Here is a 25,099-nt window from a genome sequence, read left to right as displayed (position 1 = left end):
CATTTCACCTCTGTGGTTTTTTACCTGCTCCCTCTTTTTAGCCCTCTTACATCCTCTGTGCTTTAGTGCCTGAGAGTCTTGTTTTTTAACGCCAATACCAAACCACATACCTCTGCTTGTTCTCCCAGGATGCATCACTCAAGAAAAATACTTATTAATAGTGCATCCGTTTTTCTGGTTTCTCTCTTGGATCTCACTGAATCACGGTTACATTAGCCAAGTAAGTCCTGTTTTCCTGGTAAATGACGAAGAGCAAACTTAAATAACATCGACTAAAAATACCAAGAAAGGCGCTGCTGGCCTTGGATACAGAAAAAAACACACAAACAGCACTTAACACTTCTTTTTCAAAACCAGTTAGGTCTCCTTTATTTGGTTTTTGCTCTTCCAAAAATGACCCTGCCATCATCATCGTTGTCATTGTCGTCGATGATTAGCAAAACACAGTAACCCATAACAGCAAATTCAAAACTAATGGAACTTCCACAATTTTCATTTACCCATGTCTAAGTGCAATATTTTTAGCCTTTGAATTAGTTTTGAAATTCATTGCTTCAAACCCAGTGAACTGCAGGCAGCTGTGTAGTGAAGCTGCAGTGTGGGCGTTCAGACTGAGCTGCTGAAGCAGTAAAGTTCGAGGCTCGTTGTTTCAGGGTTTGTGCGGTCGGAACTTTCTTGGCCTGGTTGCCCAGGGCAATGCCACAGGATGTGTTAATAGATGAAGGTCGGAACTTCACCCATGGCTTCATTCTGCTGTCCATCTCTGGGCTATGAAGGGAAAGTACTTGTAATGTAATTCAGTGATAGACTAGAACCACAGGCACTGGAATATTGCCACAAATTGGGGCATAATTTTTGAAGCCCGTTCTCTAATAACACAATTGTCTACATTTCTCTAGTGTTGTTTTTGCAGAGAGAAAGAGAGAAAGATTATTCCAGGATGATGTTTTTGAAAGGGTAATTTCAAATTCTGATAATGCTAACCAAGTTCATCTGGAAAAACAGTGCCATTATGTTGGGCCAGAGCTGACCAATATCCTTTAGCTTGAAAAAGCGATAGTACAAGATGTTGAACTCTGCAGGCAGTGGAAAGCAGGCGGTGGATTCACCACTTATTAGATGTACAGAGGGCAATTACACTGCCTTGGTTTAAAGCACTTCTAATGAATCATAGGGCATGTTTAGCATTACAAGTCTTCTTTTCTGCTATTTGTTACGCTGCATATATTTTTTTTTGCTATGCTTTCACTTGCTCTGTTTCTGTGGATGTGTATGATTGAATGTTAAGCACTAAACAGTCTTAAAGAAGTACTGGTGTATGAACTGTGTTTACTGCAAATTAAAATGCAGATGGTAGACATCAGAGTTTTCAACTTGTCTGAGTGGAGCTCATAAACTGCCCATAGGATGTTGGACTCAGGGACTATGAATGAGTGACTCTGAGTGGGTCAAGCCATTCAGACACCTCATAGAATGACCGGATTGATCTGAGGTACAACAGAAAAAAACTGACTCATGACACTATACCTTACCCCTGTCTCTCTAGTGTCACCCTAAATCTCTCAGTTCATTTAACATCTAACCAAGTGTGGAGTGATCAGTGGAGGAGAGCAGTGAATCTGTTTTTTCTTTCTTTCTTTCTTTCTTTCTTTCTTTCTTTCTTTCTTTCTTATTAGTTTATTTTTAAAGCAGTAAGAGGAGAGAGCAGTTACTAAATTCAGTAAAACTGGGTCAGTGTGTTACCCCATTTCTTCTCTCTGCCCTTGCACGGCGGCGCGCTCCATGTGGTTCTCTTAGGGTCAGACTCTGAGCTGTACACACGTTTCCTCCAGACTTAAATCTTCTCCGTCCTCAGGGAGCAGGCAGAGGAGGGGGAGGCCTTATACTGTGAATGAGAGTAAATCAGTTTGATTGATCTCTACTTATCCTTCTTCCATCCCTCGCTCTTTTGCTTTCTCTCTCTCTCTCTCGTGCTCCCTCGCGCTCTCCCCCACTCTCTCTCTTTCTCTCTCTCTTTCTCGTTCTTTCTCTCTCTCTCTCGTTCTCTCTCTTTTTGCCCTGCAGCAGAAGGGCAGAAGATGTGTCTTGTGGTGATGAGTGTCATGCCAGGGAAGCCCCCTCCCCCATGATCCTTACTTCCTCTTTGTCCCTCCTCCTTTTTCATGTTCCCTCTCTCTTTGGGTCTGTGGCCCTGTAGCTGCTCTGCACTCCAACATGTGCCTCTATAGAGAGTGTTTCTGTGGAGGGAAGGAGGCATAGCAGAAGTAGGGTCGGGCAGGAGTGAAAGAGTGGTAGGCTGAGAGAGGGTGTTGAGAGAGGAAGGAAAAAGGTTGAGAAAAAGGGGCGATGGAAGGAGTATTAGGGGGGAAAGAGAGAGACAGATGAAATACTGTAGCATATAGCATCTCACATATGAGATGCTCTACCAAAGTTTTACATTACTCATTGAGTCAAGAAAAAATGTTTCAACTGTGGATGGGCATGGTTGGGGTTAGGGGTAGTGTTTGTATATGTCAGTTAGACTGTCTTGGCTCTGTGGTACTTTAAGACACAGTGGTCAGACTTTTCATCCCTGTGCTCTAATTGTTGTACTTTGACCTTTGATGCTATTGGTCCTGCAGGGGTAATATGTCCCCCCAGCTAACATCTCCTCCCAAACACCTGACAGAATGATGGGCTAATATCCTATTTGAAGCCTAATGTGTGGAGAGGTCATGACCTTTGGCCTGTCAGGGCCTCCACCTTCAGGGTTATTCCCGCTCCCTCGCTCCTTAACCTCATTCCAGAGCCAAATGATTCCCCATACAGACCGTTCTCTCTTCCTTTCTTTGTCTGCTGATGACTTTTCCTTTGGCAGACCCAAATTCATACTGCTCATTGTTGTTACATACAGACGCAAACACACATAACACACACACAGACATACACATAGACACAAACAGAACAGGAATGCTGTTGCTAGTCTGCAGACTTCATGGTCTGTTAAAATGGTGTGATGGAGGTGACACAGGGAGTTAGTGAGTGTAAAATTTCCCTGTGTTACTCCAGAATCAACACAAACCTGACCTGGCTCTCCTCTCCTCTGTCTGTGCCATTAAAGGCCTGCTCAGCCCATTACCCAATCTCTGACTGCGAGCTCTGGCTCAAACACGTCAGCGGCCATAAAAGCCCATATATATAAATCTAATGGCATTTCTATTAAGCACGCATACATAAACAGGTGACAAGGCCCTAAGTTCATAAAAAGCTACAGCCGCGGAGCTATAATGCACATAAATCAAGCATCCCTTAAAAACACCCATTTCTGGCTTTTTTTAAGGTTGAAGTGTGAAAAGAGTGGTGTCTCTAACGATGAGTGCATTGGAGTGAGGGAGAGAGTAAGTCAGGGAATGAATGAGTAGACTGGAAGTAAGTAGTTGTGTGAGTGAGGTAGTGAATGAGTGATTGAATGAACAGATGAGGGAATTGGAAGTGAATGAAAGGGTGAGTAAATGAAAGACTGAAGGAGTAGAGAGGTTTGTGAATAATATTGAGAACTGTGGACAGAGATGCTGCAGAAAAGCAGAAACATCATCGCACACATAAATGGCAACATCGGAAGACCGACTCACACACCTGCTCTTAATCTCATTCCTACATCTATGGTGATGTGTGTGTGTGTGTGTGTGTGTATCTGTCTGTGTGTTTGTCTGTGTGTGTGTGTGTGTGTGTGTGTGTGTGTGTGTGTGTGTGTGCGCGCGCATACGTTTGCATGTGTATGTAAGAGAGAATGTGTATGCCTGTGTGTTTGCACAAGAGCAAGTCTTTCACTTGTTACCTTTTATTTGACAACTGTTTTCTCTCCTGTCATGCTTGTATTGTTGTTTGATTGGAATGATTTGTCTCTTGCTTGAAGAGCTCTTTGTGATGGCAGGTCCCATCAGTTTTTCAGAGCTGTTTGCCTATTGGAAGATCAGGAAGTCTGTCCATATCTGTCTCCATTAATTCTCATAGCCAAGCAGCTCTGCAGAGCTGTAATAGAAAAGCCTTTAAAAACTCCTGGTTACACACACAAACATTGGCTGCTGTTATGAACCTCCTGAGGGTACAGGCCTATCATCTACCCCTCAGACAGAGGGTCCTGTCGGGTTTGGGGGGGTTGCTTAGGCTCCCTGTACCCTGGGCCTCCAGAGGTGGTGAGGACAGAGGCTGTGTTAACCCCTTCACTTTCTGATGGACTGCCTGAGACGCTGATGCTGACTGAAAAGACTACGAAGACGATAGCTTTTCAGGCAGGGTATCAGATAGCTCCTGATGAACTGATTGGTGATTGATGAGGAGAGGGGAAGGCTTTCTTGTTTGGAATAGTGGGGTGCTGGAGGGGGCTCTGAGGTATGCCAATGCCAGGCTCAGGTAGGCATGCACCCTCCCCTGAGTAACGTGAAGACAGCTTCTGTTATCTGACTACAATAATAGCGCAAGAGAGACATTTTGCTCTGTAATCCCAGTGCAGCAGCTGAATCGGTTGCAGAGATGCACGTGGGCAGCATTAGCAATGGTAGTTCTGGATTGAAGAATGTAACTCAGCAGACATTGTATTAACCAGTCCATTTGCCCTTTGTCCTTGGGACAAGGCGTGAAGAAGCAGTGAAGAAATAGAGCGTTCTGTTTCATTCTAATTGGCTGATGTTTTGAGTTCTCAGTGTAAGATAGAGCACTCTTAATGAGAGGTCATGTTTCTTGATGAAGGTGTTTTTAATTCTTGCCACTGGGGGTTCTGACATTGTTGAGTCCCTGAGTACTTCACTCGGGTGTTTTCAGTGATGAAAAAAAGACTGTTGAAGCAAGGAAGTCACAGTACTTTTTCTCTTAGCCTCATATCATCATACTCTAAGAGACCACACTCTTGGGCGTCTTGGTAAACACCAGCCACGAGACACATACTCACCCCATTCCTTTATCACGTGTTTACTGCATACACACGCAAACACAGGAATAAGCAGATCAGGCTCTAAGTACCCCCCCACACACACACGCACATGTACACACATATTCACACTTATTTGTAATATTTGTTGTTATTATTGTTTGTTTTAATTAGGAGCTTGGCTAACACCTCAGTCCTCTAGTTTCTCTATAGACAGAAGTATAAAATAGCAGGCATGGCTTACATGCCACAGAGCTTGTGTGAGAGCAGCACTGACTGCTGAATAAGCCATCAGAGGTTTCAGCTCTAACCAGCTCTGACATACGGTCACCAGTCAATGGCACCTCTGCAGGGGTAGATGGGGTGGAATCTCAGTGTTGGAGTGGATGTGATTTGGAGGTTTTTTTATCACAGGGATAAAGCAGCAGGGCAGTAGAAGGGTGTTGATTTATTAGTTAAGCGTGGAGAGAGATGGATGGGCCTCGCACTCAGCAGAGCATTAGTCTTACACTGATTATTGGAGCCCTCACTGAGAGAGATGGGGAACACAATTCAAATCCCATCATTTTCTAGACCGTTTTCTAAGATATTAGAGCAAAACTTATTCTCACTCAGAGAGTCAGTTCTCTCAGGGTGTACTGGGCTCTGTGTGTGTGTGTGTGTGTCTTTGTGTGTCTGTGTGTGCGCGCATGTGCACGTGCCTGCATGTGCACACATGCGCTGTTTTTACAGAGAGTATCCGGTAGTCACAGACATTGTGTCACAGTGGTTTGGAGGTCTTCAATCAGACAGCCTCATTAAAACCTCCTCTTCCTCCCAGAGTGAAACTGGAAGCTTCAGTCAACCCCACATTTATCCCTCTTGACCAGGCAAGAGTCAGGAGCTGAAAATACTACAGTACTTTACAAGTCTCAGAACTAGTTTAATGTGCAGAGCACACATTGACGATGTCATGCCTGATGCCTTTATGTGGCATGACTGTGGAAGTATCATTCAAATCATTTCTTGGATTTTGCATGTCAATGGTAATATACATGCAGACTGACATAATGCAGTCAGATGGTATCTATTCACTGTCATTAACGCACTGAGGTGGCGCTTTGACAGTATTACGTCGTAAAAGGACTGAGACCTGCTCTGCATAGGGAGACATCTGCTTTAGACTCTGTGTTTCTCATGTGTTCTGATGGAGGGCCTTAACTCGCACCAACTAATTGGTTTCAGAATAAAGGGGTCTACTGGCAGTCCACTTGAGACGTTCTGCTATACTTGCAAAATCTCTCTCTAGCTCTCTCTCTCTCTCCTCTCTCTCTCTTTAGCTCTGTCTCACATCTCTCTCTTATGCGCTTTCATTGGGACACAGTCTTTAGCCAGGATCCACCCAAGAGAGAGCGGCTGGAAGGGCCCTGCTGTGCCAACACAAACAGAATAACATTCTGCCCTGGAAAAGATACTCACAGTAATAAGAATTAATAAAGTGCGCCGACACAAATGGTCCCGCTTGTGTTTTGCGCGATGGAGCACTTCAAACCTCAGCCGAAACCAGATTCTCTCTCTCCATCTCTCCTTTACTCACAGCTGTCTCCTCACTCACTCACTCTTCTTTTTTTGTGTTGCCCTCAAAGTTAAGTGTATTCCTGTAAGTGTGGGTAGTTGCTCTTTGTGGCATTCTTACTCTGTTTGGTAAGTGTAAAACACACAGACGTTTCTGGACCCCTGAGGCATCTTTGTTCCGGGGTTCTCAGTGAGAGATTACTTATGTAGGAAAAGTTCAGCTGACCTTCTCTCTTCTCACATGGCAATCTTTGGTAGTTCAGAGAACTTGGCCTCATTAGAGCACTGCCATGGCTAACACCAAGTGATCCAAAACCAATAGCATAGTGAAGCCTTTAACATCTTTTAAGAGCATTGGAGTATGTATGTGTGTGTGTGTGTGTCTGTTCAGGGAGAGGAAAGCATCAGTTGAGCTGGTTAGAAGTACTTTAGCTCCCCTCTCCCATTACATGCCTAGACAAGTCTGTCACCAATCTTTCACTGTCTGCCCACACCTTCTCTGTCTCTGCCTCATTCTCATTCTCCTCTGTTCTCTTTCTTCCCCCCCCCTCTCTCTCCCCCTCCCTCCCTCTCTCCCTCTCTCTCTCTCTCTCTCTCTCTCCCCCCCCCCTCTCTCCCCCTCTTTCCTCTATGTATCTGTCTGTCAGATCACAAATCATGTATTTCTTCACAGTCTTTATTGTTTTGATATGATATCAATTGGATTTGTTGTCTTCAAATGGGAGTTGCTGAAGTTGGGGAATGTATGGTGAGACTCAAAATCTCACCTTACACAGCACTATGTAGAGACCTACCCCACCCTGCAAATACACACACACACACACACACACCTCACAAGCTGTATTCACATTGTGTGCTTGTTCATGTGTTCAGTTCATTTCATGTCATATAATGTGTCTATGTCTCCATGTAAAACTTTTATTTCTTTGAATGCAACACTAATATGTAGAAATCTGCAGCTAAATACTTTTTTAATGTTCCTTATAAAATATATATTTATAACAGCTAGTACACATTTTACTTCATCAAATGTTTTCAAGATTAGTAGGTGACAAAGAATCAAAGCTGAGAGTAAAACACACATCTTTGATTGCAAACGTTTTTTTATGTAAGCATGAACAAATTTTGAAGGTCATTCTTTCCTTGAACTTTGTTGCTTTCTGATTATGACTTTTCCACACCCACATTGTCCTGCAGAAGCATCTTTGGGACTAGCAGTGTACAAGGCAGTTGTTCTGTGTTGTTTACGTATTATTTCTCTGTGTGAAAACTCACTAAGTGTCTCAGTATTTAGTGTTGTATGTGTATATGGGTAAATAAGCGATAATAATGAAGTGAATTCTACAGGTCCCCATTTTGACTTTTCATTCCTGTACTCCTGACATAAATCTGTCAGCGCTTTCTAGCAAGACTGTGTTTGCTCCTGATGGATCACAGCCCTGTTGTTGTGTCATTTCATTTGAGGCAATTGTTTTACTTCTTGTTACGTTCTGTCACATTCTGGTTTGGAAATGGCTTCTGTAAGTATTCTGTTACTGACCAAATGACAAACGGGTCCTTTGACCCGCAGGTCTCAGAATGAGCTCCCTCATAAACAATGAAATGTTCAGCCCTGTCACCTTTAGGACATCAGAATGGGTGCTGACAAACAGAAATCCAAAAGATGTGCTGGTTAGTAACAGCTCTCTCTCTCTCGTTCTCTCTCTCTGCAGATCATCCCCCCTCTCTTAGACCTGAATCAGAACCGCAGTAAACTGAAACTTTACATTGGCCACCTCACAGCCCTCTGCCATGAGAGAGACCCCCAAATCCTACAAGATTTAGCCCCACCCTCGTCTTACCACCGCAGTCAATCAGAGAGCTGGGAGGAGGAGCTACAGAAGATGAGCCCTGAGCAGGTAAGAGACAAGAACAATCAATTCCTTTAAGGTAATAATGTTTCTGTCTGTCTTTTCTTTCCTTTAGATATCTCCCTCTATAAGTCTGTCAGTCATGTATCACTTTATCCATCTTGAGCGTCTGTTCATCTGTTTTTGCAGATGTTCTTCTGTTGAATCTGTCATTCCCTTACATTACCCTACCAGTTTAATTAACAACATGTAGGCAGATTGTATTGAATCCTGTTTGTTTGCAGTGTTCAGAATATGGTCAACATGTCTTTGGTAAAATAGTTCTGTCTTATTTTACAGCAGTGTGCAGCACTTTTTCCTCAGTACCCACTTAACAGGTTGCATCATATGGCGTAGAAGTGTTGGTGAGAGAGAGAAGGAGCGTGTGTGTGTGTGTGTGTGTGTGTGTGTGTGTGTGTGTGTGTGTGTGCGTGTTACAGGGAGTGAAATGGATCACACATTGTGAGTGAGTCAGTGAGCATGGTTTCTCGGGCACTTGGATTTGTCACCCATTGATTATTAGAGCCATCTGGTCTGGTCCCAGTGTGAGCCCCAAGCTGACTTTAAAACACAGCCCCCATAAATCTCCTATTGGCTTTGTGAATGAGACTCACTCTGTGTAAATGTCATTAGTTCTCTTTATAGAGTGGAATGTGTTCCTACAGAAAATAAGTAGACCAATATATTGTTTTTTATTAGGCTCGTTTTCTGTTACTTAAACAAAAGAAAACCAAACACTACCCAAACCTCTCTTAGAGACTACGATTAAGCCAAAAGGACTGAAGGAGGAAAGAGAGAGAAGGAGAGGGAGAGAGTGGAGTCAACCGAATAAAGGGATCGTGTGTAAAGGGGTGTTAAAGTTTACAAAGAGAGGCGATAGAGAAGATAAATGTAGGGTTCAGTTTCATAGACAATGATAAATATCCTCAGTTCCACCTTAGATGTATCAGTCTACCCACTTTGTCTGCTACCATACCTACCTTAACTATAAATTGTCTGTAAACGGACACCAGGATTACACGCTGACTCAGCTCTTCCCAGTTTTGCATCCATTTTATATGTACAAAGAACATACATTGTCTGGAGAGCCAGATATACGTTATACTCATGTTAAAACACTCCCATTCCCCTAGAGAAAGCCAGAGTGATCTGCAGTGATGTTGCCAAGGCCTGTACAATGCTCATGTGTTTCCGAGCAAGAGGAACTGTCTGCATGGCAGGTTTTTGGCTTGCCCTGCCATTATTGAAAAGCATTTTTTTATGTAGGCTACTTGATGACAAGCTGTTGGCCAAAGAACAAATAATGTTTAAGATTTTTATTTTGCTGCAAGTAAACTTTGTTCAAAATTGGCACTTTCCCGATGTTTTTTTTTCCTTCTTCTTCATATGAAATGAGAAGGGGAGACGTCCATACATTTATTTTCTTTTTCAGAGAGACAGCTTTCATCCACATATGTTCACATACACATTAAAAATCTCCCCTGTATTTCTGGACAATCTCTGAGTGAAGTAGATTGGTTGGGGGCTGGAGTACTATGAAAACACAGCCGTCCTTGGTTCTAGCTAGCGCACAGAAATTGAATTATTATCATTGGTTTAATTGAATCCTGGCTCTGCCCAGCATTGTTGGAGCTTCACTGCAGCAGTCATCAGAAGGGTGCCGGAGGGAAAGGAAGTAAGAGAAGGCAGACGTTGGACAGACCCCGGCTGGGTGGGCCACGCAGTGCACTGGGCATCAGAGCTTATAGAAAAGGCCTGTATCTGTCTGGCCCGTCCTGCTTTAAGGTTTCAGTGTCAACAGCCCAAGGGCGACTGAGCGGCTGAAATATCTTCTTCACTTGGATCAACAGTGCTGCTTTTCCCTTCAAACTATTCTAGAGATAATTGCTTCAGGTTGTGAAAGTAGAGATGGAGGTACTGAAGTGGCCAGGCAACGTTTTTAATGTATTTTCAGTGTAAGTTGTTGAGGTTTCATTTTGGGTGGTTGTCGGCTGCCCAACACAGACCAAGATATCTCAAGTTCAAGAAATACCTTATCCTAAAGGAAGTAGACCAAAATGGATTGAATCTGGCAGTGAGCTCCATGCAAATGAACATTCTTTCAGATTATTTTCCACATTCCAAAGTTTCCTGCATGCATCTCTGTCTTGATCTTATATTAAATAGACTCAGCTGAAATTTGTAAGCTCGATGCGCATCACAGCTAGATCAAAAATTTGTAAGCTTGATGCTCTTTGCAGATAGATCAAAAGTTATTGAAAATATTGCAAATAGCATAAAAATCTTCAGTATTATTTTCAGATACATATGGTGTGCATGTGTACACCAGGACAGACCTCTCGTACATTTTTCACATGTAAGTCAGAACGTATGTTGGCCGTGGCCTTCCTCGAGTAGCCCAATAAGTTTCAGATGGGGATTTTGGAAAAGATAGCAGCTTTCACAGGACTGTAAGACTGATGTCTTCCTTGACCTTCCCTCTTGTGTTTCAGAGGAGAAATTCAGATATGCTCCCTGCTTTAGGAGATGTTCTTTATCTGCTCTAGGAGCTGTAGCTCTAGATTCTTATCTGATCCTCTACGTTAAGCATTGCCAGACAGATCGTAAAGCATAAAGCAGATGAAGCTGTTTGACTCTGACAGTGATAACAGTTGAATCTCTGCATAGCTTGTTTCCTGCATCACAACAGAGTGAGGCCACAGCACCTGAACGCCACTCCAAATGTGCAAGAACACTAGTGAACCAGTCTATTTATCTGTCAGCAGGCTATCAGTCATTTCAATCAGTAACTAAGAAACACAGATGTCTTAGTCGTGCCTGAGGTTTTTTGCCCTAGTTAGTGAAGTCCTCATCCACTTCTGAGGTGGGTTTTTTTTTTTTTTTTTTTTTTTTTGCAGTATGAAGCCTTGCCCAGGGATTCATAGATAACTGAAATCCCTTTCTATTCCACCCCCTCGTAAAGTGTGCTGTTAGTGACTGTGTTTGGAGGTCTCTGTTGCGGTACTGGCTGTAGAAAGATTAGGGCTGGGATGACAGAGCCTGACTCCACTGTCCCCCTCCCCACTGCTTGGTTTCTCTGTCCCACTTTGGACTTTATTTCACTTTCAATGGGCCTCTGTGTTTAAAGGGGCTCTCATGCTGTTTGAGTGGCTGCCCTCTCTTTGATCTGTCCATTGATCTCCTAATTAACAGCTTTTTATGGGCAGCCCTGGCACTTAGTGTTGGCACAAAATTGGGTTACAGAGGGAGCTCAGTGGCACAGGGCTGCATTCTCTCTCTCTCTCTCTCTCTCTCTCTCTCTCTCTCTCTCTTTCTCTTTCTCTTTCTCTTTCCCTCTTTCTCTCTCTCTTTCTTCAGGCCTCCAGGCGCCATAGAGGGGCTCCAGCCATATCGGTCACCCTCAACCCTCATCCCACAACACCACACTGTTAGAACATTCTGCCAGAGTCAAACATATACGACAGGGCACACAACAACTCTGCCATGTCCACAATAAGATTTTCTGGGAGACACGCGCGCACACACACACACACACTCTCTTGACAAGATCGATGAGCAAACAGCTTGTACACACTCTCCAGCGTACCGACCCACTCCAGGATCCATAAAACTTCTCAGCATCTGGAATGGGTTCAAAATTCTCCAAATTAGAAGTCTGAGAATGACACAAGCTTACACCTTATTTTTACACTTCAGAATACCATTGTGATGAAAAATATAGTGTGGAGGAATTGACACAGACGCTGTAGGGTTGTGTGCTGACACAGCATAAATCTGACAGTATAAATCTGAGGGAGAAGGCATACAGTTTGTGACAAACTTCATCAGGGAAAGTGTAACACAGCCAGACTTTTGGCCCTCTTTATCAAGCTGAAAGCTGCTGATGAGTTCCTTGCATCAGAATGAAAGATAACAATAAGATAAAGATAAGGAAGCAGTCATTTTGAATCTTTCTCAGACTTTTTCAGTGTAATGTCACAGAGTGTGATAAAACAAGTGAAATACAGCTATGTTGTTTAAATACCTTAAACTCACCTGAGGAGCACTCTTGTACATTGATTTTACTCCCTCTGGAAAGTTGGAGTGAAATGCTTCTTTAACATCTCCATCATCCCACTATGTGTAAGGAATCATTTTACTCCAAAACTTGCTATAACTGCAATTCGTGTTAGTTAATCTGAGACATTTCACAAATACAGGCCTAGGACAAATGCCCGCACACACACAAGCCTTGCATGCTATTAGTTTTCTCATTATCCAAAGTGCACACAAATACATACATACATACACACAGACACTCGCACACTTATGAGCTCACACTCATGTATTTATTAGAGTCTGTGTGCCAGACCGCTCCATCAGGCGGTGCTGCCAGTCTGTGCTGTGTTGTGGTCGGGCTGTTTTTACTGCCTGTTCCCTCTGCCTGCCTTCTCCGTCTTCAGGCTTTAAATGCTGTTTTATTTGGTTTGAGCTGTTCACAGAACGAATGCATCTCGGTATTAAAGATTGGCACTGTCTGAAGTCATTAAGTCTGTACTGAAAAGACTGCATCAGTCATCAAGACTAAAGACAATGGCCTCATTAAAGATCCGATTACACATGAACGAACACACAAATGGATGTCTGACAGTCAACAGGTTCAGGTGATTGGATGACAATTAAAATAATGTGTATGTCAGCATTTTTGCGGTGCAGTGTGGTGTCATTTTTCTGCTTTGAGAGTCACTCTAGCCCCAGTGACACTGTTTTGTTGGGTTTTTTTCCCGCTTTCTCTTTTGTTTTGCTATGGTGCAGTTAGAGATTGTGAGTGTTGGAAAAAGGTGCCGTTTAGTTAATGCGAGGAGGCTACCAAAGATAAATCTCAGACCAGCGGGATATCTCTCAGTGTGTGATTTCTCAGTCAGGTCAGGCTCTCATTGGACAATCCTGGCTTGACAGCTTCACACCAGGTTGACTCAAATGATATGTGTAAGTGGGAAATGGTGCTATGTGTAAAGTCCACCCCTGAGTGCGATTGGTGCGTTGTATTGAGAGAGCGGTGGAAGGCATGTAGCGGCTGTCCTTGGCTGAAACTCCTGTACTGGGAGGGCTCAGCTTCATAAATAGGAAGAGTCTGTTTGTCTGCTTTTTGGGTCACTCTGAATAAAACATGAAGCAGAACAGATTGATTATTAATGACTCCAGAGCTGCAACACATTCTTGACAGCCAGACTGCTTCTCTCTCTCTTTCTCTTTCTTTCTCTTTCTCTCTCTGTCTCTTTCTCTCTCTCTTTCTCCTCTCTCTCTCCTTCCTCAGACAGTGCAAAGATCTCCCCATGTGGTTTCAGGTTTAATTTCTCTGGCACGTTTCAAGCTCCAAAAAATGCCCCCCATCGTAACCTGCAGGCCAGACTGTTGTTAGCCAAGAACTACAGAAAAGAGAGTCATTCAGTAAAGAAAGTGTATCAATAAAGGTATGGAAATAGGTCTAGGAGTGTTTGTGATTTGTAAGCATATGAAGTGATGACAAATCTTAGGTTAGTATTCTGTTTGACAGTCACAGTCATGTGGCTGAATCTGTTTCCAGGTACATACTAATTAAGATGGACACTGAAACTTCCACTGGTACCAGTGTAAACTGAGTTTTCTATTGGCTCCGGCAGATCCCTGTAACATCTTGATCCTTGTCGTTTTCTTCTCCTGACCTGTTCCTTTTTCAGTTAAGACACTTAGCTCACTGCTCAGACTTACATGAAAGGTGAGTGTCGGGTCGTGTAGACGCGCAGACAATGGCTGGGCTTTTCATTTTTCAGTCTATCCAGTTTTTGTGGCACATTTTGCATCCTTGTTTGGATGATAATGAGTCTTGTTATGCTTCTCAGCTGTCCATATCCTGAGCCGCACTGTCTCAGGTAATAACTGACACTCATTAATTCTCTTCATAATGATGAGTTTCAATGGGGGAACCATTTTAAATCAGTTTTGAGACTTTTAGAACAAAAGTTTCGTTTTATGTCTAAAGCCACTCAGTATAGTTCAATACTGCCCAGTTTCATCTGCTCTACAGTAGCCCCCCCTACCTCCTCCAATCTTGTGGATAGCCGTCTGTTTTCTCTGCCACGGAGACATGTGAAAGAGATTGGGACTGCTGGCACTGAGTGCAGGGCATTTCTCCCAGTGCATTTCAATCATGAAACACTTCTGGGTGGAAGAATAATTTATTGAAGCTTAACCATAAATGAAGAGACAGTGAGCTGGTTGGGTGTCTCAGTCTGTCACGCCAAGACAAACAGAAAAACACTTCAGGTGGTTTATTGTGATTTTAGGTCTGCGCTGAGTTTGGTTAAGTTTGTGCTTTAAGGAGTCGGACTGTTAAATGAGTACAGCTGCGGACTGTGTTTAAAATACACCAGCTGAATGGATATGTCATAGGGTCTCTCTCTCTCTCTCTCTCTCTCTCTCTCTCTCTCTCTCTCTCTCTCTCTCTCTCTCTCTCTCTCTCTCTCTCTCTGGAGAACATTCTGAGGTTTGTAAATGAAAGGTTCAGCTGCTTAAGGTACTCCCTATGACACTGTTTTATGTAGTATCTGAATTCAGATACATGCATGGGTTTTGTATGTTACTGTAAACACGCACCTAACATTAGAACAGTTTCACATCTTCATCATAGCATCTATTTCACACTGAAGTACAGCTGTGACGAGATGCTGTAATGAATTAGTCGCTCTCCGTGACTGGCGTGTTTTGAGGCTGATCTGTTATAACATATGCCAGTAGGCAGCTACTTTAACGAAGAGAGGGAACACTCAGGACTCATCATATTCATAAAGTTATTAAGAGTACTTAGGACAGGACATTTATGAACCATAACATTCAAGAGAGAGTAACTTTTATACATGTGAAGTGGCCTTTTAAATGGTCTTTTAAAGGATTGGCACTTCATCAAGAGCTGTGTAGAGAAACTCAGCTTGGAGCTTTGAACTGACATTTGCCACAGAGATAAAGATGTCAATCAAAACTCTGTTTTCATTATCCTTGTGGTGGCTGATGGACAGCAGTGCACTTATATGTTTGTGTACTTCTGTCAACAGATGGCACCAATTGGACAGTTCTTAATGTATAATTAACTACTGCACCGATGACTCAACCCTTTCGAAAAACAACACAGTTTCACACTAAATACACCAAGTTTAACTAACTTGCCATAGAAAGGAAAAGAATTTGTGAGAACAAAAGGAAAATACACGTTCTCACTCCACAAAACACAGCAGATAAACCAGACTTCGAAAAAATAGCCCAAAGTCTGCAGTATCGTCGGTCAGAGCAGGTGGATGTCCCCACTGTTAAGAGTGCTGTATTGAGTTCTGTTTTCCATCAGCCTGTAAAAACAATAGTTACTAACTGATAAATCAAAGTTTATTTCTTCTTTTATTCCCTAGAATTCTCATCATGAGAGACCAAATGTTTCAGGGTTTTTTTTTTTCTACATTTAATAATGTGGCATGAGAGTTCAAAAGGATCTTGTTGTATGGCCTTATAATATCTGTAATAATAGTTCTTGGATGTGCCTAAGTCACACAGTTGTCTTAGGAAAAACTGCATAAGCTGTCCTTAGTAATATTTAAAACACCATAAAACTGAGTACATCATAGTATAATAAATGACAGATTGTTTCTGTGGACACTGAGCATGGAGAAGGCTTTGAAGAGGGAGGAGCACTGACCTGTACTACATTATGCATATGTTCAACACTTCTCTGGCCTTTTTACCCCTCAGTCCTCATTTGGCTGTAGTCCAGGGGCTCAGTGATTAAGAGGTAGTACACTCATGTGGTGGACCTAGTCACCCTCTGTAGTTTCTAAAATTGTAAAAAATTGAGGACAGCCTAGGAGCAACGGGTTGTTAAAAGCTGAGGAGTAATAAATCTAGCTTGAGAAGAAAGGCTTTAAACATATGAGAGGTATAGAATGACCTCATCTCTCTATATACTGAGCAGGTAGTGTGTTTGTGTTTGTTGGTGGGGGGTCAGGGACTTTATTAAAACAGTCTCTTTATGCTGCCAGACATTCCCCGATGGAAATCTTTTAATCTGTATCTGCGTGAAAGAGCAGCATTTCTCTCCGAAAGAATCACTGTTTGCTCTCAAAATAATCCATAACTCTCTTTCTCTTTGTATGTGTAGCTGGGGCATGTCTGTTGTCTTTTGTGTGTCTATATGTAGATTTATTGAATTGGGGAGGGGGGGGAGTGATTGCTTTAGCAGATACGGCCCTGCCCGCACCCCCTCCATTTCTCTTTCTGTGTTAGGACAGTAATGGGAACACAATCTGTAACCAGCCAAGGCCAGAGACACTACCGGCATCTCTTCCTTTATTTCTCCTGCTCCCTCTCCCTGTGAAAGAGGAGAGTTTATACGGGGCAGTAAGCTGAAACCAGGGGGCGGCGTGATGGATAGGGGGAGGTCAGAGGTGAAAATGAGGGATGAGGGACAGACATTGGCAGAGGAGAGGAAAGGGCCCCCTTATGTCGGAAATGTCGGCGACAGGAGTGTGTGTTTAATGGTGGTGTGGGTTTGTATGTGTTGGTTTGTATGAACGTCTGTGTGTGCAAGTGCGTGAGTGATATAGCATTGTACAGAGTGTTTTGGACTGTTTGGGGTAACAGTGTAGCCTTTGCCTTGGTATTTTGGTGGAAAGCACTCAAAAAGTCGAGAACTAAGGGCTTGGAAAAGCTGGTTTATTTGTCTCTTGAGTTGGTCTTTGTTTACTGGATAGTACTGTTGCTAAGCAAATTCAAGGACATTTGGTAAGTTCACAATAACATGCAATAAGGACAAATCTCTTCTGCTCCTTATTTTCTAATGGGAACAAAAAGAGCAACAAAACAACTTGATAACAGGATTCCTCTCTGTCCTCAAACCACTTCCAAATGAGAGAAGGGAAAAGGACATCAATGTGCATGAAGGCCCTAAGCTACCTCCTCACTCTTGGTGGATTTAACCTTAGGACCTTGACCTGGAAATAATAAAATTAAAAATAGAAAAAAAAAAAAACTGCAGGCAGTGCGTGAACCATGTGCAAAACACGGTTCCGTGACTGTGGTTTTATAATGTTGCTGCTCCATTCTAAGCTTTCAACGCTTTCTCCACCCTTGTTTGAAAGTATTGAATCATACCACTGGGACTTCACACATCCATGCATGCAACCCACTTCTCTCCATATTCATGGAACTGTATAATGCTAGGATCATTTCTCCAACTAGCTAAAACCCTAACTCCCTGCCTTGATGGTGTAATTCCATCACTGACTATTTACTTTGCTAATGAGTCAGTCCCAGCATCCCTTCTTACATTTAGTACTATTATAAGTCATGGATCTTTACCTTGGGAAGAAATGTGCCCTTGTACCTTGACATTTGTGGGAGCCTACAGAAGGCTTTTTGCATCTCTGCATGTAAGGTTTAATGTAGACTCCTCCTCTGGAGCTGTGGAGTAATGCTTCTGTGAAGTCTTTTGTAATTTCATCTCTGTCTGAGTTTTGTCAAAAGAATATACTCATTAAAGCTCAACCTGACAATCAAAACAGTTTGTAACACACATCTTCTGTCTGTGTGTATGTCTCAGCTGCACCTGAAGAGAAGCTTTTTCCATTGGGTTATTTACACTTTTTTGAGGAGTTACCTGAGGTACCCGCTCCTTTTGACAGTTATCAAGGAGTTCTTTGATAGTTATTTTTTGGTAGTTATTTCAAAGAGTTCTTGCTGAAAGACTCCTCTAGATCTTTGTCTGGTTCCTTGTAGGCAATACCGCAGTTAAAGTTTTTGCTGTGGTCCCTCACAAGAAGTCTGTAGTAGTTGAACTGTAATCACGTGTTTGTTTTTTGAATTACCTTATAACACAAGAAAGATTGGAAAGTGAAGCAATGATTGTCCCAATTCACTTGTACTGACATAACCCCCTGTTTACACCAGTCAGGTCCTCTACACTGTCATCATCATTGGGGTTAAAAAGAGGCATTTGTTTCTTCCGCCTAGACCCTGAACCCTTTCTCTTTCCTATTACGTAACCATCATCTTACCTCCTACTCAGAATACTCCCCTCAGTCCGGCTTTCTTATGCTTCCTGTCTGTCCCTTACCATAACCTCAACTCTTTCATATGCTTCCTGTCTGTCCCTTACCATAACCTGCGTCTTTTTCTTGTGCTTCCTGTCTGTCCCTTACCATAACGTGCCTCTCTTTCTGAGACTGAGATCTAGGATTTTAAAGTAAGTCATAACCTGTTGCTTAAATCCCCCAGTTATCACCTATCCCTCAGCAGTGTGTCAGCAGGAAGCACCACAGCATGCCCTGTCATCAGTTCATATGGAGAGAGTCCTATCACCCGCTCTGAGCTGGCTCAGATCTTCCACAATACAGTAGGGAGAACAGTGGGCCTTTCCATTTCCTTACCACGGCATGTTGCTTTTTCCAGCCCTTCATGTGTTTCTCCTGAATGTAGGTGGATAAGAGCTCTTTGTGCCTCTGTGTAAGATACAAGTGTCACCTAGGAGCCACGTCTATCTTGTTTTGCTTCTTTCTTTTTCCATTTGGTAATTACTTCTGAGGTCTTTATTTTCATGATCCAGCTGTATCTCATTGTCTGTAGCTTCTCTTTCCACCATTTTCGTGATGCCTGCCATTGCAACAGATACCCCTGCGGCCTTCTTGGCCACAGAGCAAGCCATGGCATTTCCTCCACCCCTTGTCATTACTACGTCTTTGTGAACTGCTGGTGCGGCACCTTTTAAAGGCAAATGTGTAATCTAACAAGTCCTTTACCTCCTGCTGGTGTTTTGGTATTTAATGAATGCTCTCCTTTCCCACACTGGTCCAAAGTCATGCATTAGTCCAAAAGCATATTAACTCTATAAATATTGGCTGGTTTCCTTTTGCCAATGAAAACATGGTCGTTAGAGCCACCAGCTCAGCTAACTGGCCTCCTATGTCCCCTCAGTTTCCATCTGCCACAACCTCTGCAGCTCTGTTCAGCACAGTTCACCCAGTGGTCCTTTCTCTATCCTCAGTGTAACTTGATTCATCCATAAGGAAGATGAATCAAGCCTAGGTTCAAGTCTAGGTTGATTCATCTGTCTTGAGGCCCTGGCCTAGGCATCCCCTCTTCACACACCTCTGTCTGAGTGTAGCAGTAGTAAGGGTAACTTTTCTCCATAAGGTGGGATGCTGGATTAATGATGCTGTCAGGTGCTATTTCATATTCTGTTCCTCCTGCCAGCAAGCACTCCCTCCTATTACATTCTCCTCGTGTTAGAAACAGTTTTCAACGAGGAATGGCTGAGTAGTTTCATTAATGAATGTTGGATATTGACAATGACTTTCCGAACCTCTGTTATATTTTCTACTGTGCCCAAGGCCCTGAGCAAACAGTCACCTGATAATAAATAACAGTGCAGTACCTCCACATTAAGTCGTAGATGGGACATCACCACATACGTTTATGGATGGGACTTTCAAGGGTTGGGGTTCCACCTATTAAGAAATCTGGGCTCACAGGAATCTCACTGCACTGTTCAGAAAGGGCTTAGAATTTCCCTTTCTGTCAGTTAAATCATTGTCATATTTGTTCATGTCACAGTTTCTTTCCCAGAATGCTTTGCAGTAACGCTTTAAAAGCAGTGACTAGAACAAGACACTCCAATTCTGTCACGTTTCATCTCTTCCTCTCCCTAGTTCTGATGAATGGTGTTACAAGTCAGTCTGGTTTTATGTCATTAATCTTTTTGTCAAGTAATCCACATGAACTCCTTATCTGACCAGAAGAATGCCATGTTTCATGTGAAGAGGTTCTCTTCCGCTCCCTGATTTCTGATGAGAACATATGGAGTTGAGGAGTTATAACTTGATAATAGGTTTCTGGGTCAACCTGAGTAAACTTTCTTACTCTTGGTAAACCCTGGCAGAAGACAACCCAGACAACAATTCAGATCCTCCCCTTCTAATCTCCTCAGTGGGGTAGGTTGGGGTTGGTTGGTTGGTTGGTTGGTTTGTTTTCTTGTTTCTTGTTTTTGTTTTTTAGACTGTTTTATAGCTCTCAAAAGTGTTCTGAATGTGTGTAGGTTATTCTGTAGGACATGTGTTAAGAGGATGTGTTCCTAAGACTAGGGATATCCCACAGTCTTGGGTTGGTATCAGTTTCAGTTATTTTTTGTGAGTGTATATATGTGAATGAGTGTGAGGAGAATGAGTGAAAGCATGGGTCAGATTGTGTCTGTGCTCTTGTGTATTCATGTGATTGTTGTGTAGAGAAGGTGAAGGTGTGTGTATCAAAGAGTATTTATAAGTGTGTGTGTGTGTGTGTGTGTGTGTGTGTGCGCGTGTGCGTGTGTGTGCGTGTTATCCTCAGTAACTTATTTTTTCTGGTAGTGTTGTGTTGTGCTCATTCTGTCCTCGTTTCTTCACCACCTGTTTATCTGTGGCCTCTTCTGAAAGAAACCAAACCATAAATACCCGATAAGCATCCACACAGATAACAGAGATTAACGCGCAAACATCCTCAGCACTCATCCACCCTCCTTTGCACTCACCCACCCCAGCCCCTCTCTCTCCTCTTCTCTTCTCTGTCTCTTCGCTGTTTTAAGGTCAAGGCCGAGAGACAGAATGGGACAGCAGACAGATAATAAGACAGATACCTGGGCCCATACGTGTCAACTACCTCCTAGCAAGAGAGCTAATCTGGGATCAGCTCTCCTTGGTCCATGTAGTTGTATTCATAAGGATTATAAAAGGCAAAAACTGACCCTAGACCAGTATCTAATACTCTGAAAAATTTGATGCGTTTGACCTGTTGGTCTTTATCTCTGGCTTTAAAGTTTATCTTTACTGCTCTGTTTTCTTAAGGGATTTTGCTAAATACATTGCCATAAAATGGGAAGAAGCTCTATGACTATGCTGTGGTCACACAGTCAAGAGGACTCTTCTCTTTGTATGTGTCTTAGTTTGTTTGCACAAGCACTCATCTGGAAAGGAGCCAGATTTGAATCCTCCTTCATTTCCAAGAGAACCAAGTGAATGGAGGATTCAGATAATCTATCGCTGCGCAATTTCAACTTTGAACCAGAAAGATCAGTATGTGTCCACCTAAAAAAGAAAACATATCAAGATTACATTTGTTTGTTTTGCTTGGGAAGGGTCTAAGCTTGGTTCATATATTCATGCGACGATGAAAATTCTGGTGTACTAATACGCGCTGCCAAAAAAGGACCAAGTGTGAAAACAGCCTTAGAGAAAGAGTTTTGTATGTCTTTTGAATTTCATCTGGTCTCAGAAATTTATGTGCCACCCAGGGTCTGTGTGTGTGTGTGTGCACCCGTGAGTCTCTGAGATGAGTCAACCAAGCTTAGATGTCTCTCTCTCTCCTATGTCAGCTGCCCCTGGCTTCCCATTTCCTCTCCAGTTCCCCACTGTCAGTGACAAATGGAGCTGAAAACAGAAAGACACACTGCCAATCTGTGCCAGGGGGGCCATGCATCAGCCATAGTCAAGCCCCATTAACCCCCCTCACATGTCTCAATGCTTGCTTGCTTTCTTCCTTTAGTCCATCTCTCTCTTTTACTCATTCCCTTGTTCCTCTCTCCTGTGTCTTTATTTCTGTGTGCTAGAAATGACCTTGTGTCATTAGGGTACCCCCTCTCAGTGGACACCTTGTCATTAGAGGTAGTAGCACCTGAAAATAGATGCATAACCTGACCCACAGTAATCCAGTTCTGGAAAGTGGAAACCCAACCTTACTGTATTTGGTAGGTGAAACCTGCAGCATAAAGAGTTAAACACCTTCACTCTCTCATCTCCACAACGCCGTATTGTTTAGTGTACATGCACCGTATCTGGTGTTCCACCCTCAGACTCACTGAAAGACCTCCTTAAATGACATTTAGCGGGCTGTGTGAATGAGTTCGTGTTTCACAACAGCGCTCTCATAACTGCTTTTGTCTCATATATTGTAGCATGTGGGGTGCCTCCTCTCCCAGTCGAACTGAATACCTTCCTCCCTATGGATGCCTGTCCTGTTGGAGTGTAACATTGTGCCAGTCAGTGAACAGAGACCCTGATTGTGTTTTGCTAATGTCTCCATGAGTGGAGTTCCCATTGGCTCAAAGGCCCAGAGATGGAAAGATTTTGCTGGGCATATCCATCATGCCTTTCCATCCCCCTGGAACCCGAGGAAGTGTAGCAAACCAGTAGCATCAACACTGGGTGTCAAATGCCCATATGTTACTCTCAGCTGTGTTTTGTCGCATAGTTGAACAAACATGCAGATGATTGTTCATTTTTATCTAGGCCCCAACTGGCCTGTTTTTGTTTTATGAACTACCAACTTGTCTTTTGATCCAATCTTGCGTAAGAGTACATGTTAAATGAACAGGATATTTTTACAATGTAGGAATATGAGTTTGAGTTATTGTTACAGATGTCTTTACCATTAACCTTGTTAAGTTTGACATTTTTACGTGAGTAGTGCCAAAGATAATAGTTCTGTGGGGTTTTTTTTTTTAAATATTCCACTTTCTACGGGCGAAGAACTATAGGGTTTTGGATCACTGGCCCGCACTGAAACGTGAAGAGCAATTTAAAAGTTGTCGGACACAGCAAAATGTTGGATGTTCAAAGAGGACCAGAAAGCAGCTGAGGAACCCCAGTGGTTTGGAGAGCAAAGCAAGGGAACGAACAAGAAAGAAAGAAAGAAAAGACAGTGCTGGCCACCCATTCATTTGTGTGTGTGCCTTTACAACTTCACTAAAGTGTGTAAACTCCATCGTTCCTTCTGTGATGGAAGACAGATTCTTAAATGGATGCACTTTCTCTCTGTCTCTTCTTTCCCTATCTCTCTCTCTCTCTTTCTCTCTCTCGCTCTCACTCTTTTCCCTCTGTGGGAGTGTTGATGGTCTCTGTCCTTGAAGTGAACTTGTTTATGGAGAATCTATTTACAGCGACTTTTTTTTCACATATAACAGAATCTTCCTTCTCTCCTTCTCACAGACCACTCCTAATTCAGCTTCCTGTATGTGTGTATCTGTGGGTCTGCGTGTGTCTGTGTGTGTGAATCGGTGGGTGTCTGGGTTTGGCACCTGTTCGGGCCAGGATTAGTTATACTAGCAGTTTTTGCTTCTCTAGTGGTATGGCATTGCCCTGCTTTCTCCTGACTTTCCTCTGTGTTTGAGTCCTTAAAGAAATGATTTGGAAAAAGGATTTCAGTATTAAAGATAACCCCACCTGTGATTATCGTTAGCCTGAGGCCCTGTGAAATGTAAAATCCAAGTTTAGTTTGACTTTCCTTTAATGAGCGGAAAATTAAACCTTTTAGATGAATTCCAAGTGTAGAATTTTATATAATGACTTAAAAAGAAGCACTTGGAAGTGGTGATTTGTTCCAGCAGTATTTTAATGGCTGTGTGTTAACTGGGGTTAGGCAGAATGGGGGGGATATGAGGTGTGTGTGTGTGTGTGGGTGGGGGGGGGGGGGGTGAGGGCAGATGGAGGAAAGGTCGAGGTCACAGGATTTTAAAGGTGCCGTTGAACTCGAATGGCCACCTGCTACTTAATCACACCCAGAGCTCTCTTGTTTTTCTCTCTTCCTTCTGTTAAGCACACCTTCCTTTTTGATTGCCCCCTATAAGCCGTGCTTGCCCTTGTTTCCAGTCATGCTTGACACCATCAAAATGTGGTGTGATGGTGTGTGTGTTTGTATGTATGTGTGTGTGTGTATTGAGGTGAATTGGGCAGGCCTATAATATGGGAGGTGATGTCTATGGAGAGAACTCCTGTATGTTAGTCTCATTACCCCATCATACTAGACGAGTCAGTGCATCCAGGGGTCAGCCTGCTCTCTCTGAGTCAGCTAAAAGAGACTCTTCCCTCTTTCCTGGTGTTCAAATCAACACTGGAAATAACAGTAACTGCTCACAGAGTACTGAAATATTACACTGACTTGCTCTAATTAAAGTTTAGATGAGTCTCTAAATAATCAATTTGGCTTTTTGTCCTCTCTCTCTCTCTCTCTCTCTCTCTCTCTCTCTCTCTCTCTGTCTCTGTCTCTGTCTGGCAGTTGGAGTATGAATTGGAGCAGTGTGAGAGAGAAAGTGCAGAGCTGCAGGAGTATGCCAACTCAGTGCTCCAGCAGATTGCTGATCACTGCCCTGACATCTTGGAGCAGGTCGTCAATGCCCTGGAGGAAGAATCCTGCTGACATCACACATCACAGCTCCTAACAGCTAATAAGGAAACTCTCACAAAATCCTCCTTTACCACTGCCACATACATATACAACCCAAGTACTGACTCCTCGCCTCCTCCTCCTATATCTCTCCTTTTCTTTCTTTCTTACTTTCTCCCTCCATCTCCCAGCTCAACTTCCACCTAGTCCTACTTTCTGCTGTCCTTGATTCCTATCCCTCTGTTAGCTAGTACCAGTTTACCATTCACATCTTGTGCTGGCAATTACAGCCAGAACCATGCCCTTCTACAAACAAACACAAAGAGAGGAACTATGTATTAGAAAGGGAATCAGGACCAACATACCATTGAGTGAACCATACAAGAAGCCCATACTAACCAATACACCAAGCAGTATACCCATGCTGCCCCCTACCCCCTCCATCCATCTGTTCACATACACTGAACCCTCAATATGCCCCCACACCTTGTCCACACAGTGGTTTCAGTTCAGGCTGAAACAAACACACATTGTGTATTTGTGCAATGGAGAACTGTTACTGAGT

General features: G+C 43.0%; 1 protein-coding gene across 2 annotated transcripts in view; it reads left to right on the top strand.

Moving 5' to 3' along the window:
* Positions 1 to 24,681, top strand: part of erc1b (ELKS/RAB6-interacting/CAST family member 1b) — a 154,285-nt gene extending 129,604 nt beyond the window's left edge. For both annotated transcript variants that reach the window (XM_030779991.1, XM_030779982.1), the window contains 2 exons: positions 8,173 to 8,358; positions 24,427 to 24,681. In XM_030779991.1, the coding sequence (XP_030635851.1) occupies positions 8,173 to 8,358; positions 24,427 to 24,567 (327 nt within the window). In that variant the 3' untranslated portion in view covers positions 24,568 to 24,681. The remainder of the gene's footprint in view (positions 1 to 8,172; positions 8,359 to 24,426) is intronic.
* Positions 24,682 to 25,099: the final 418 nt, after the last annotated feature.

Source organism: Chanos chanos, chromosome 1 (genome assembly GCF_902362185.1).
Source record: "Chanos chanos chromosome 1, fChaCha1.1, whole genome shotgun sequence".
Classification (NCBI taxonomy): Eukaryota; Metazoa; Chordata; class Actinopteri; order Gonorynchiformes; family Chanidae; genus Chanos; species Chanos chanos.
Note: the sequence above shows the minus strand (reverse complement) of the source record. Positions and strands in the feature narration are given on the sequence as shown.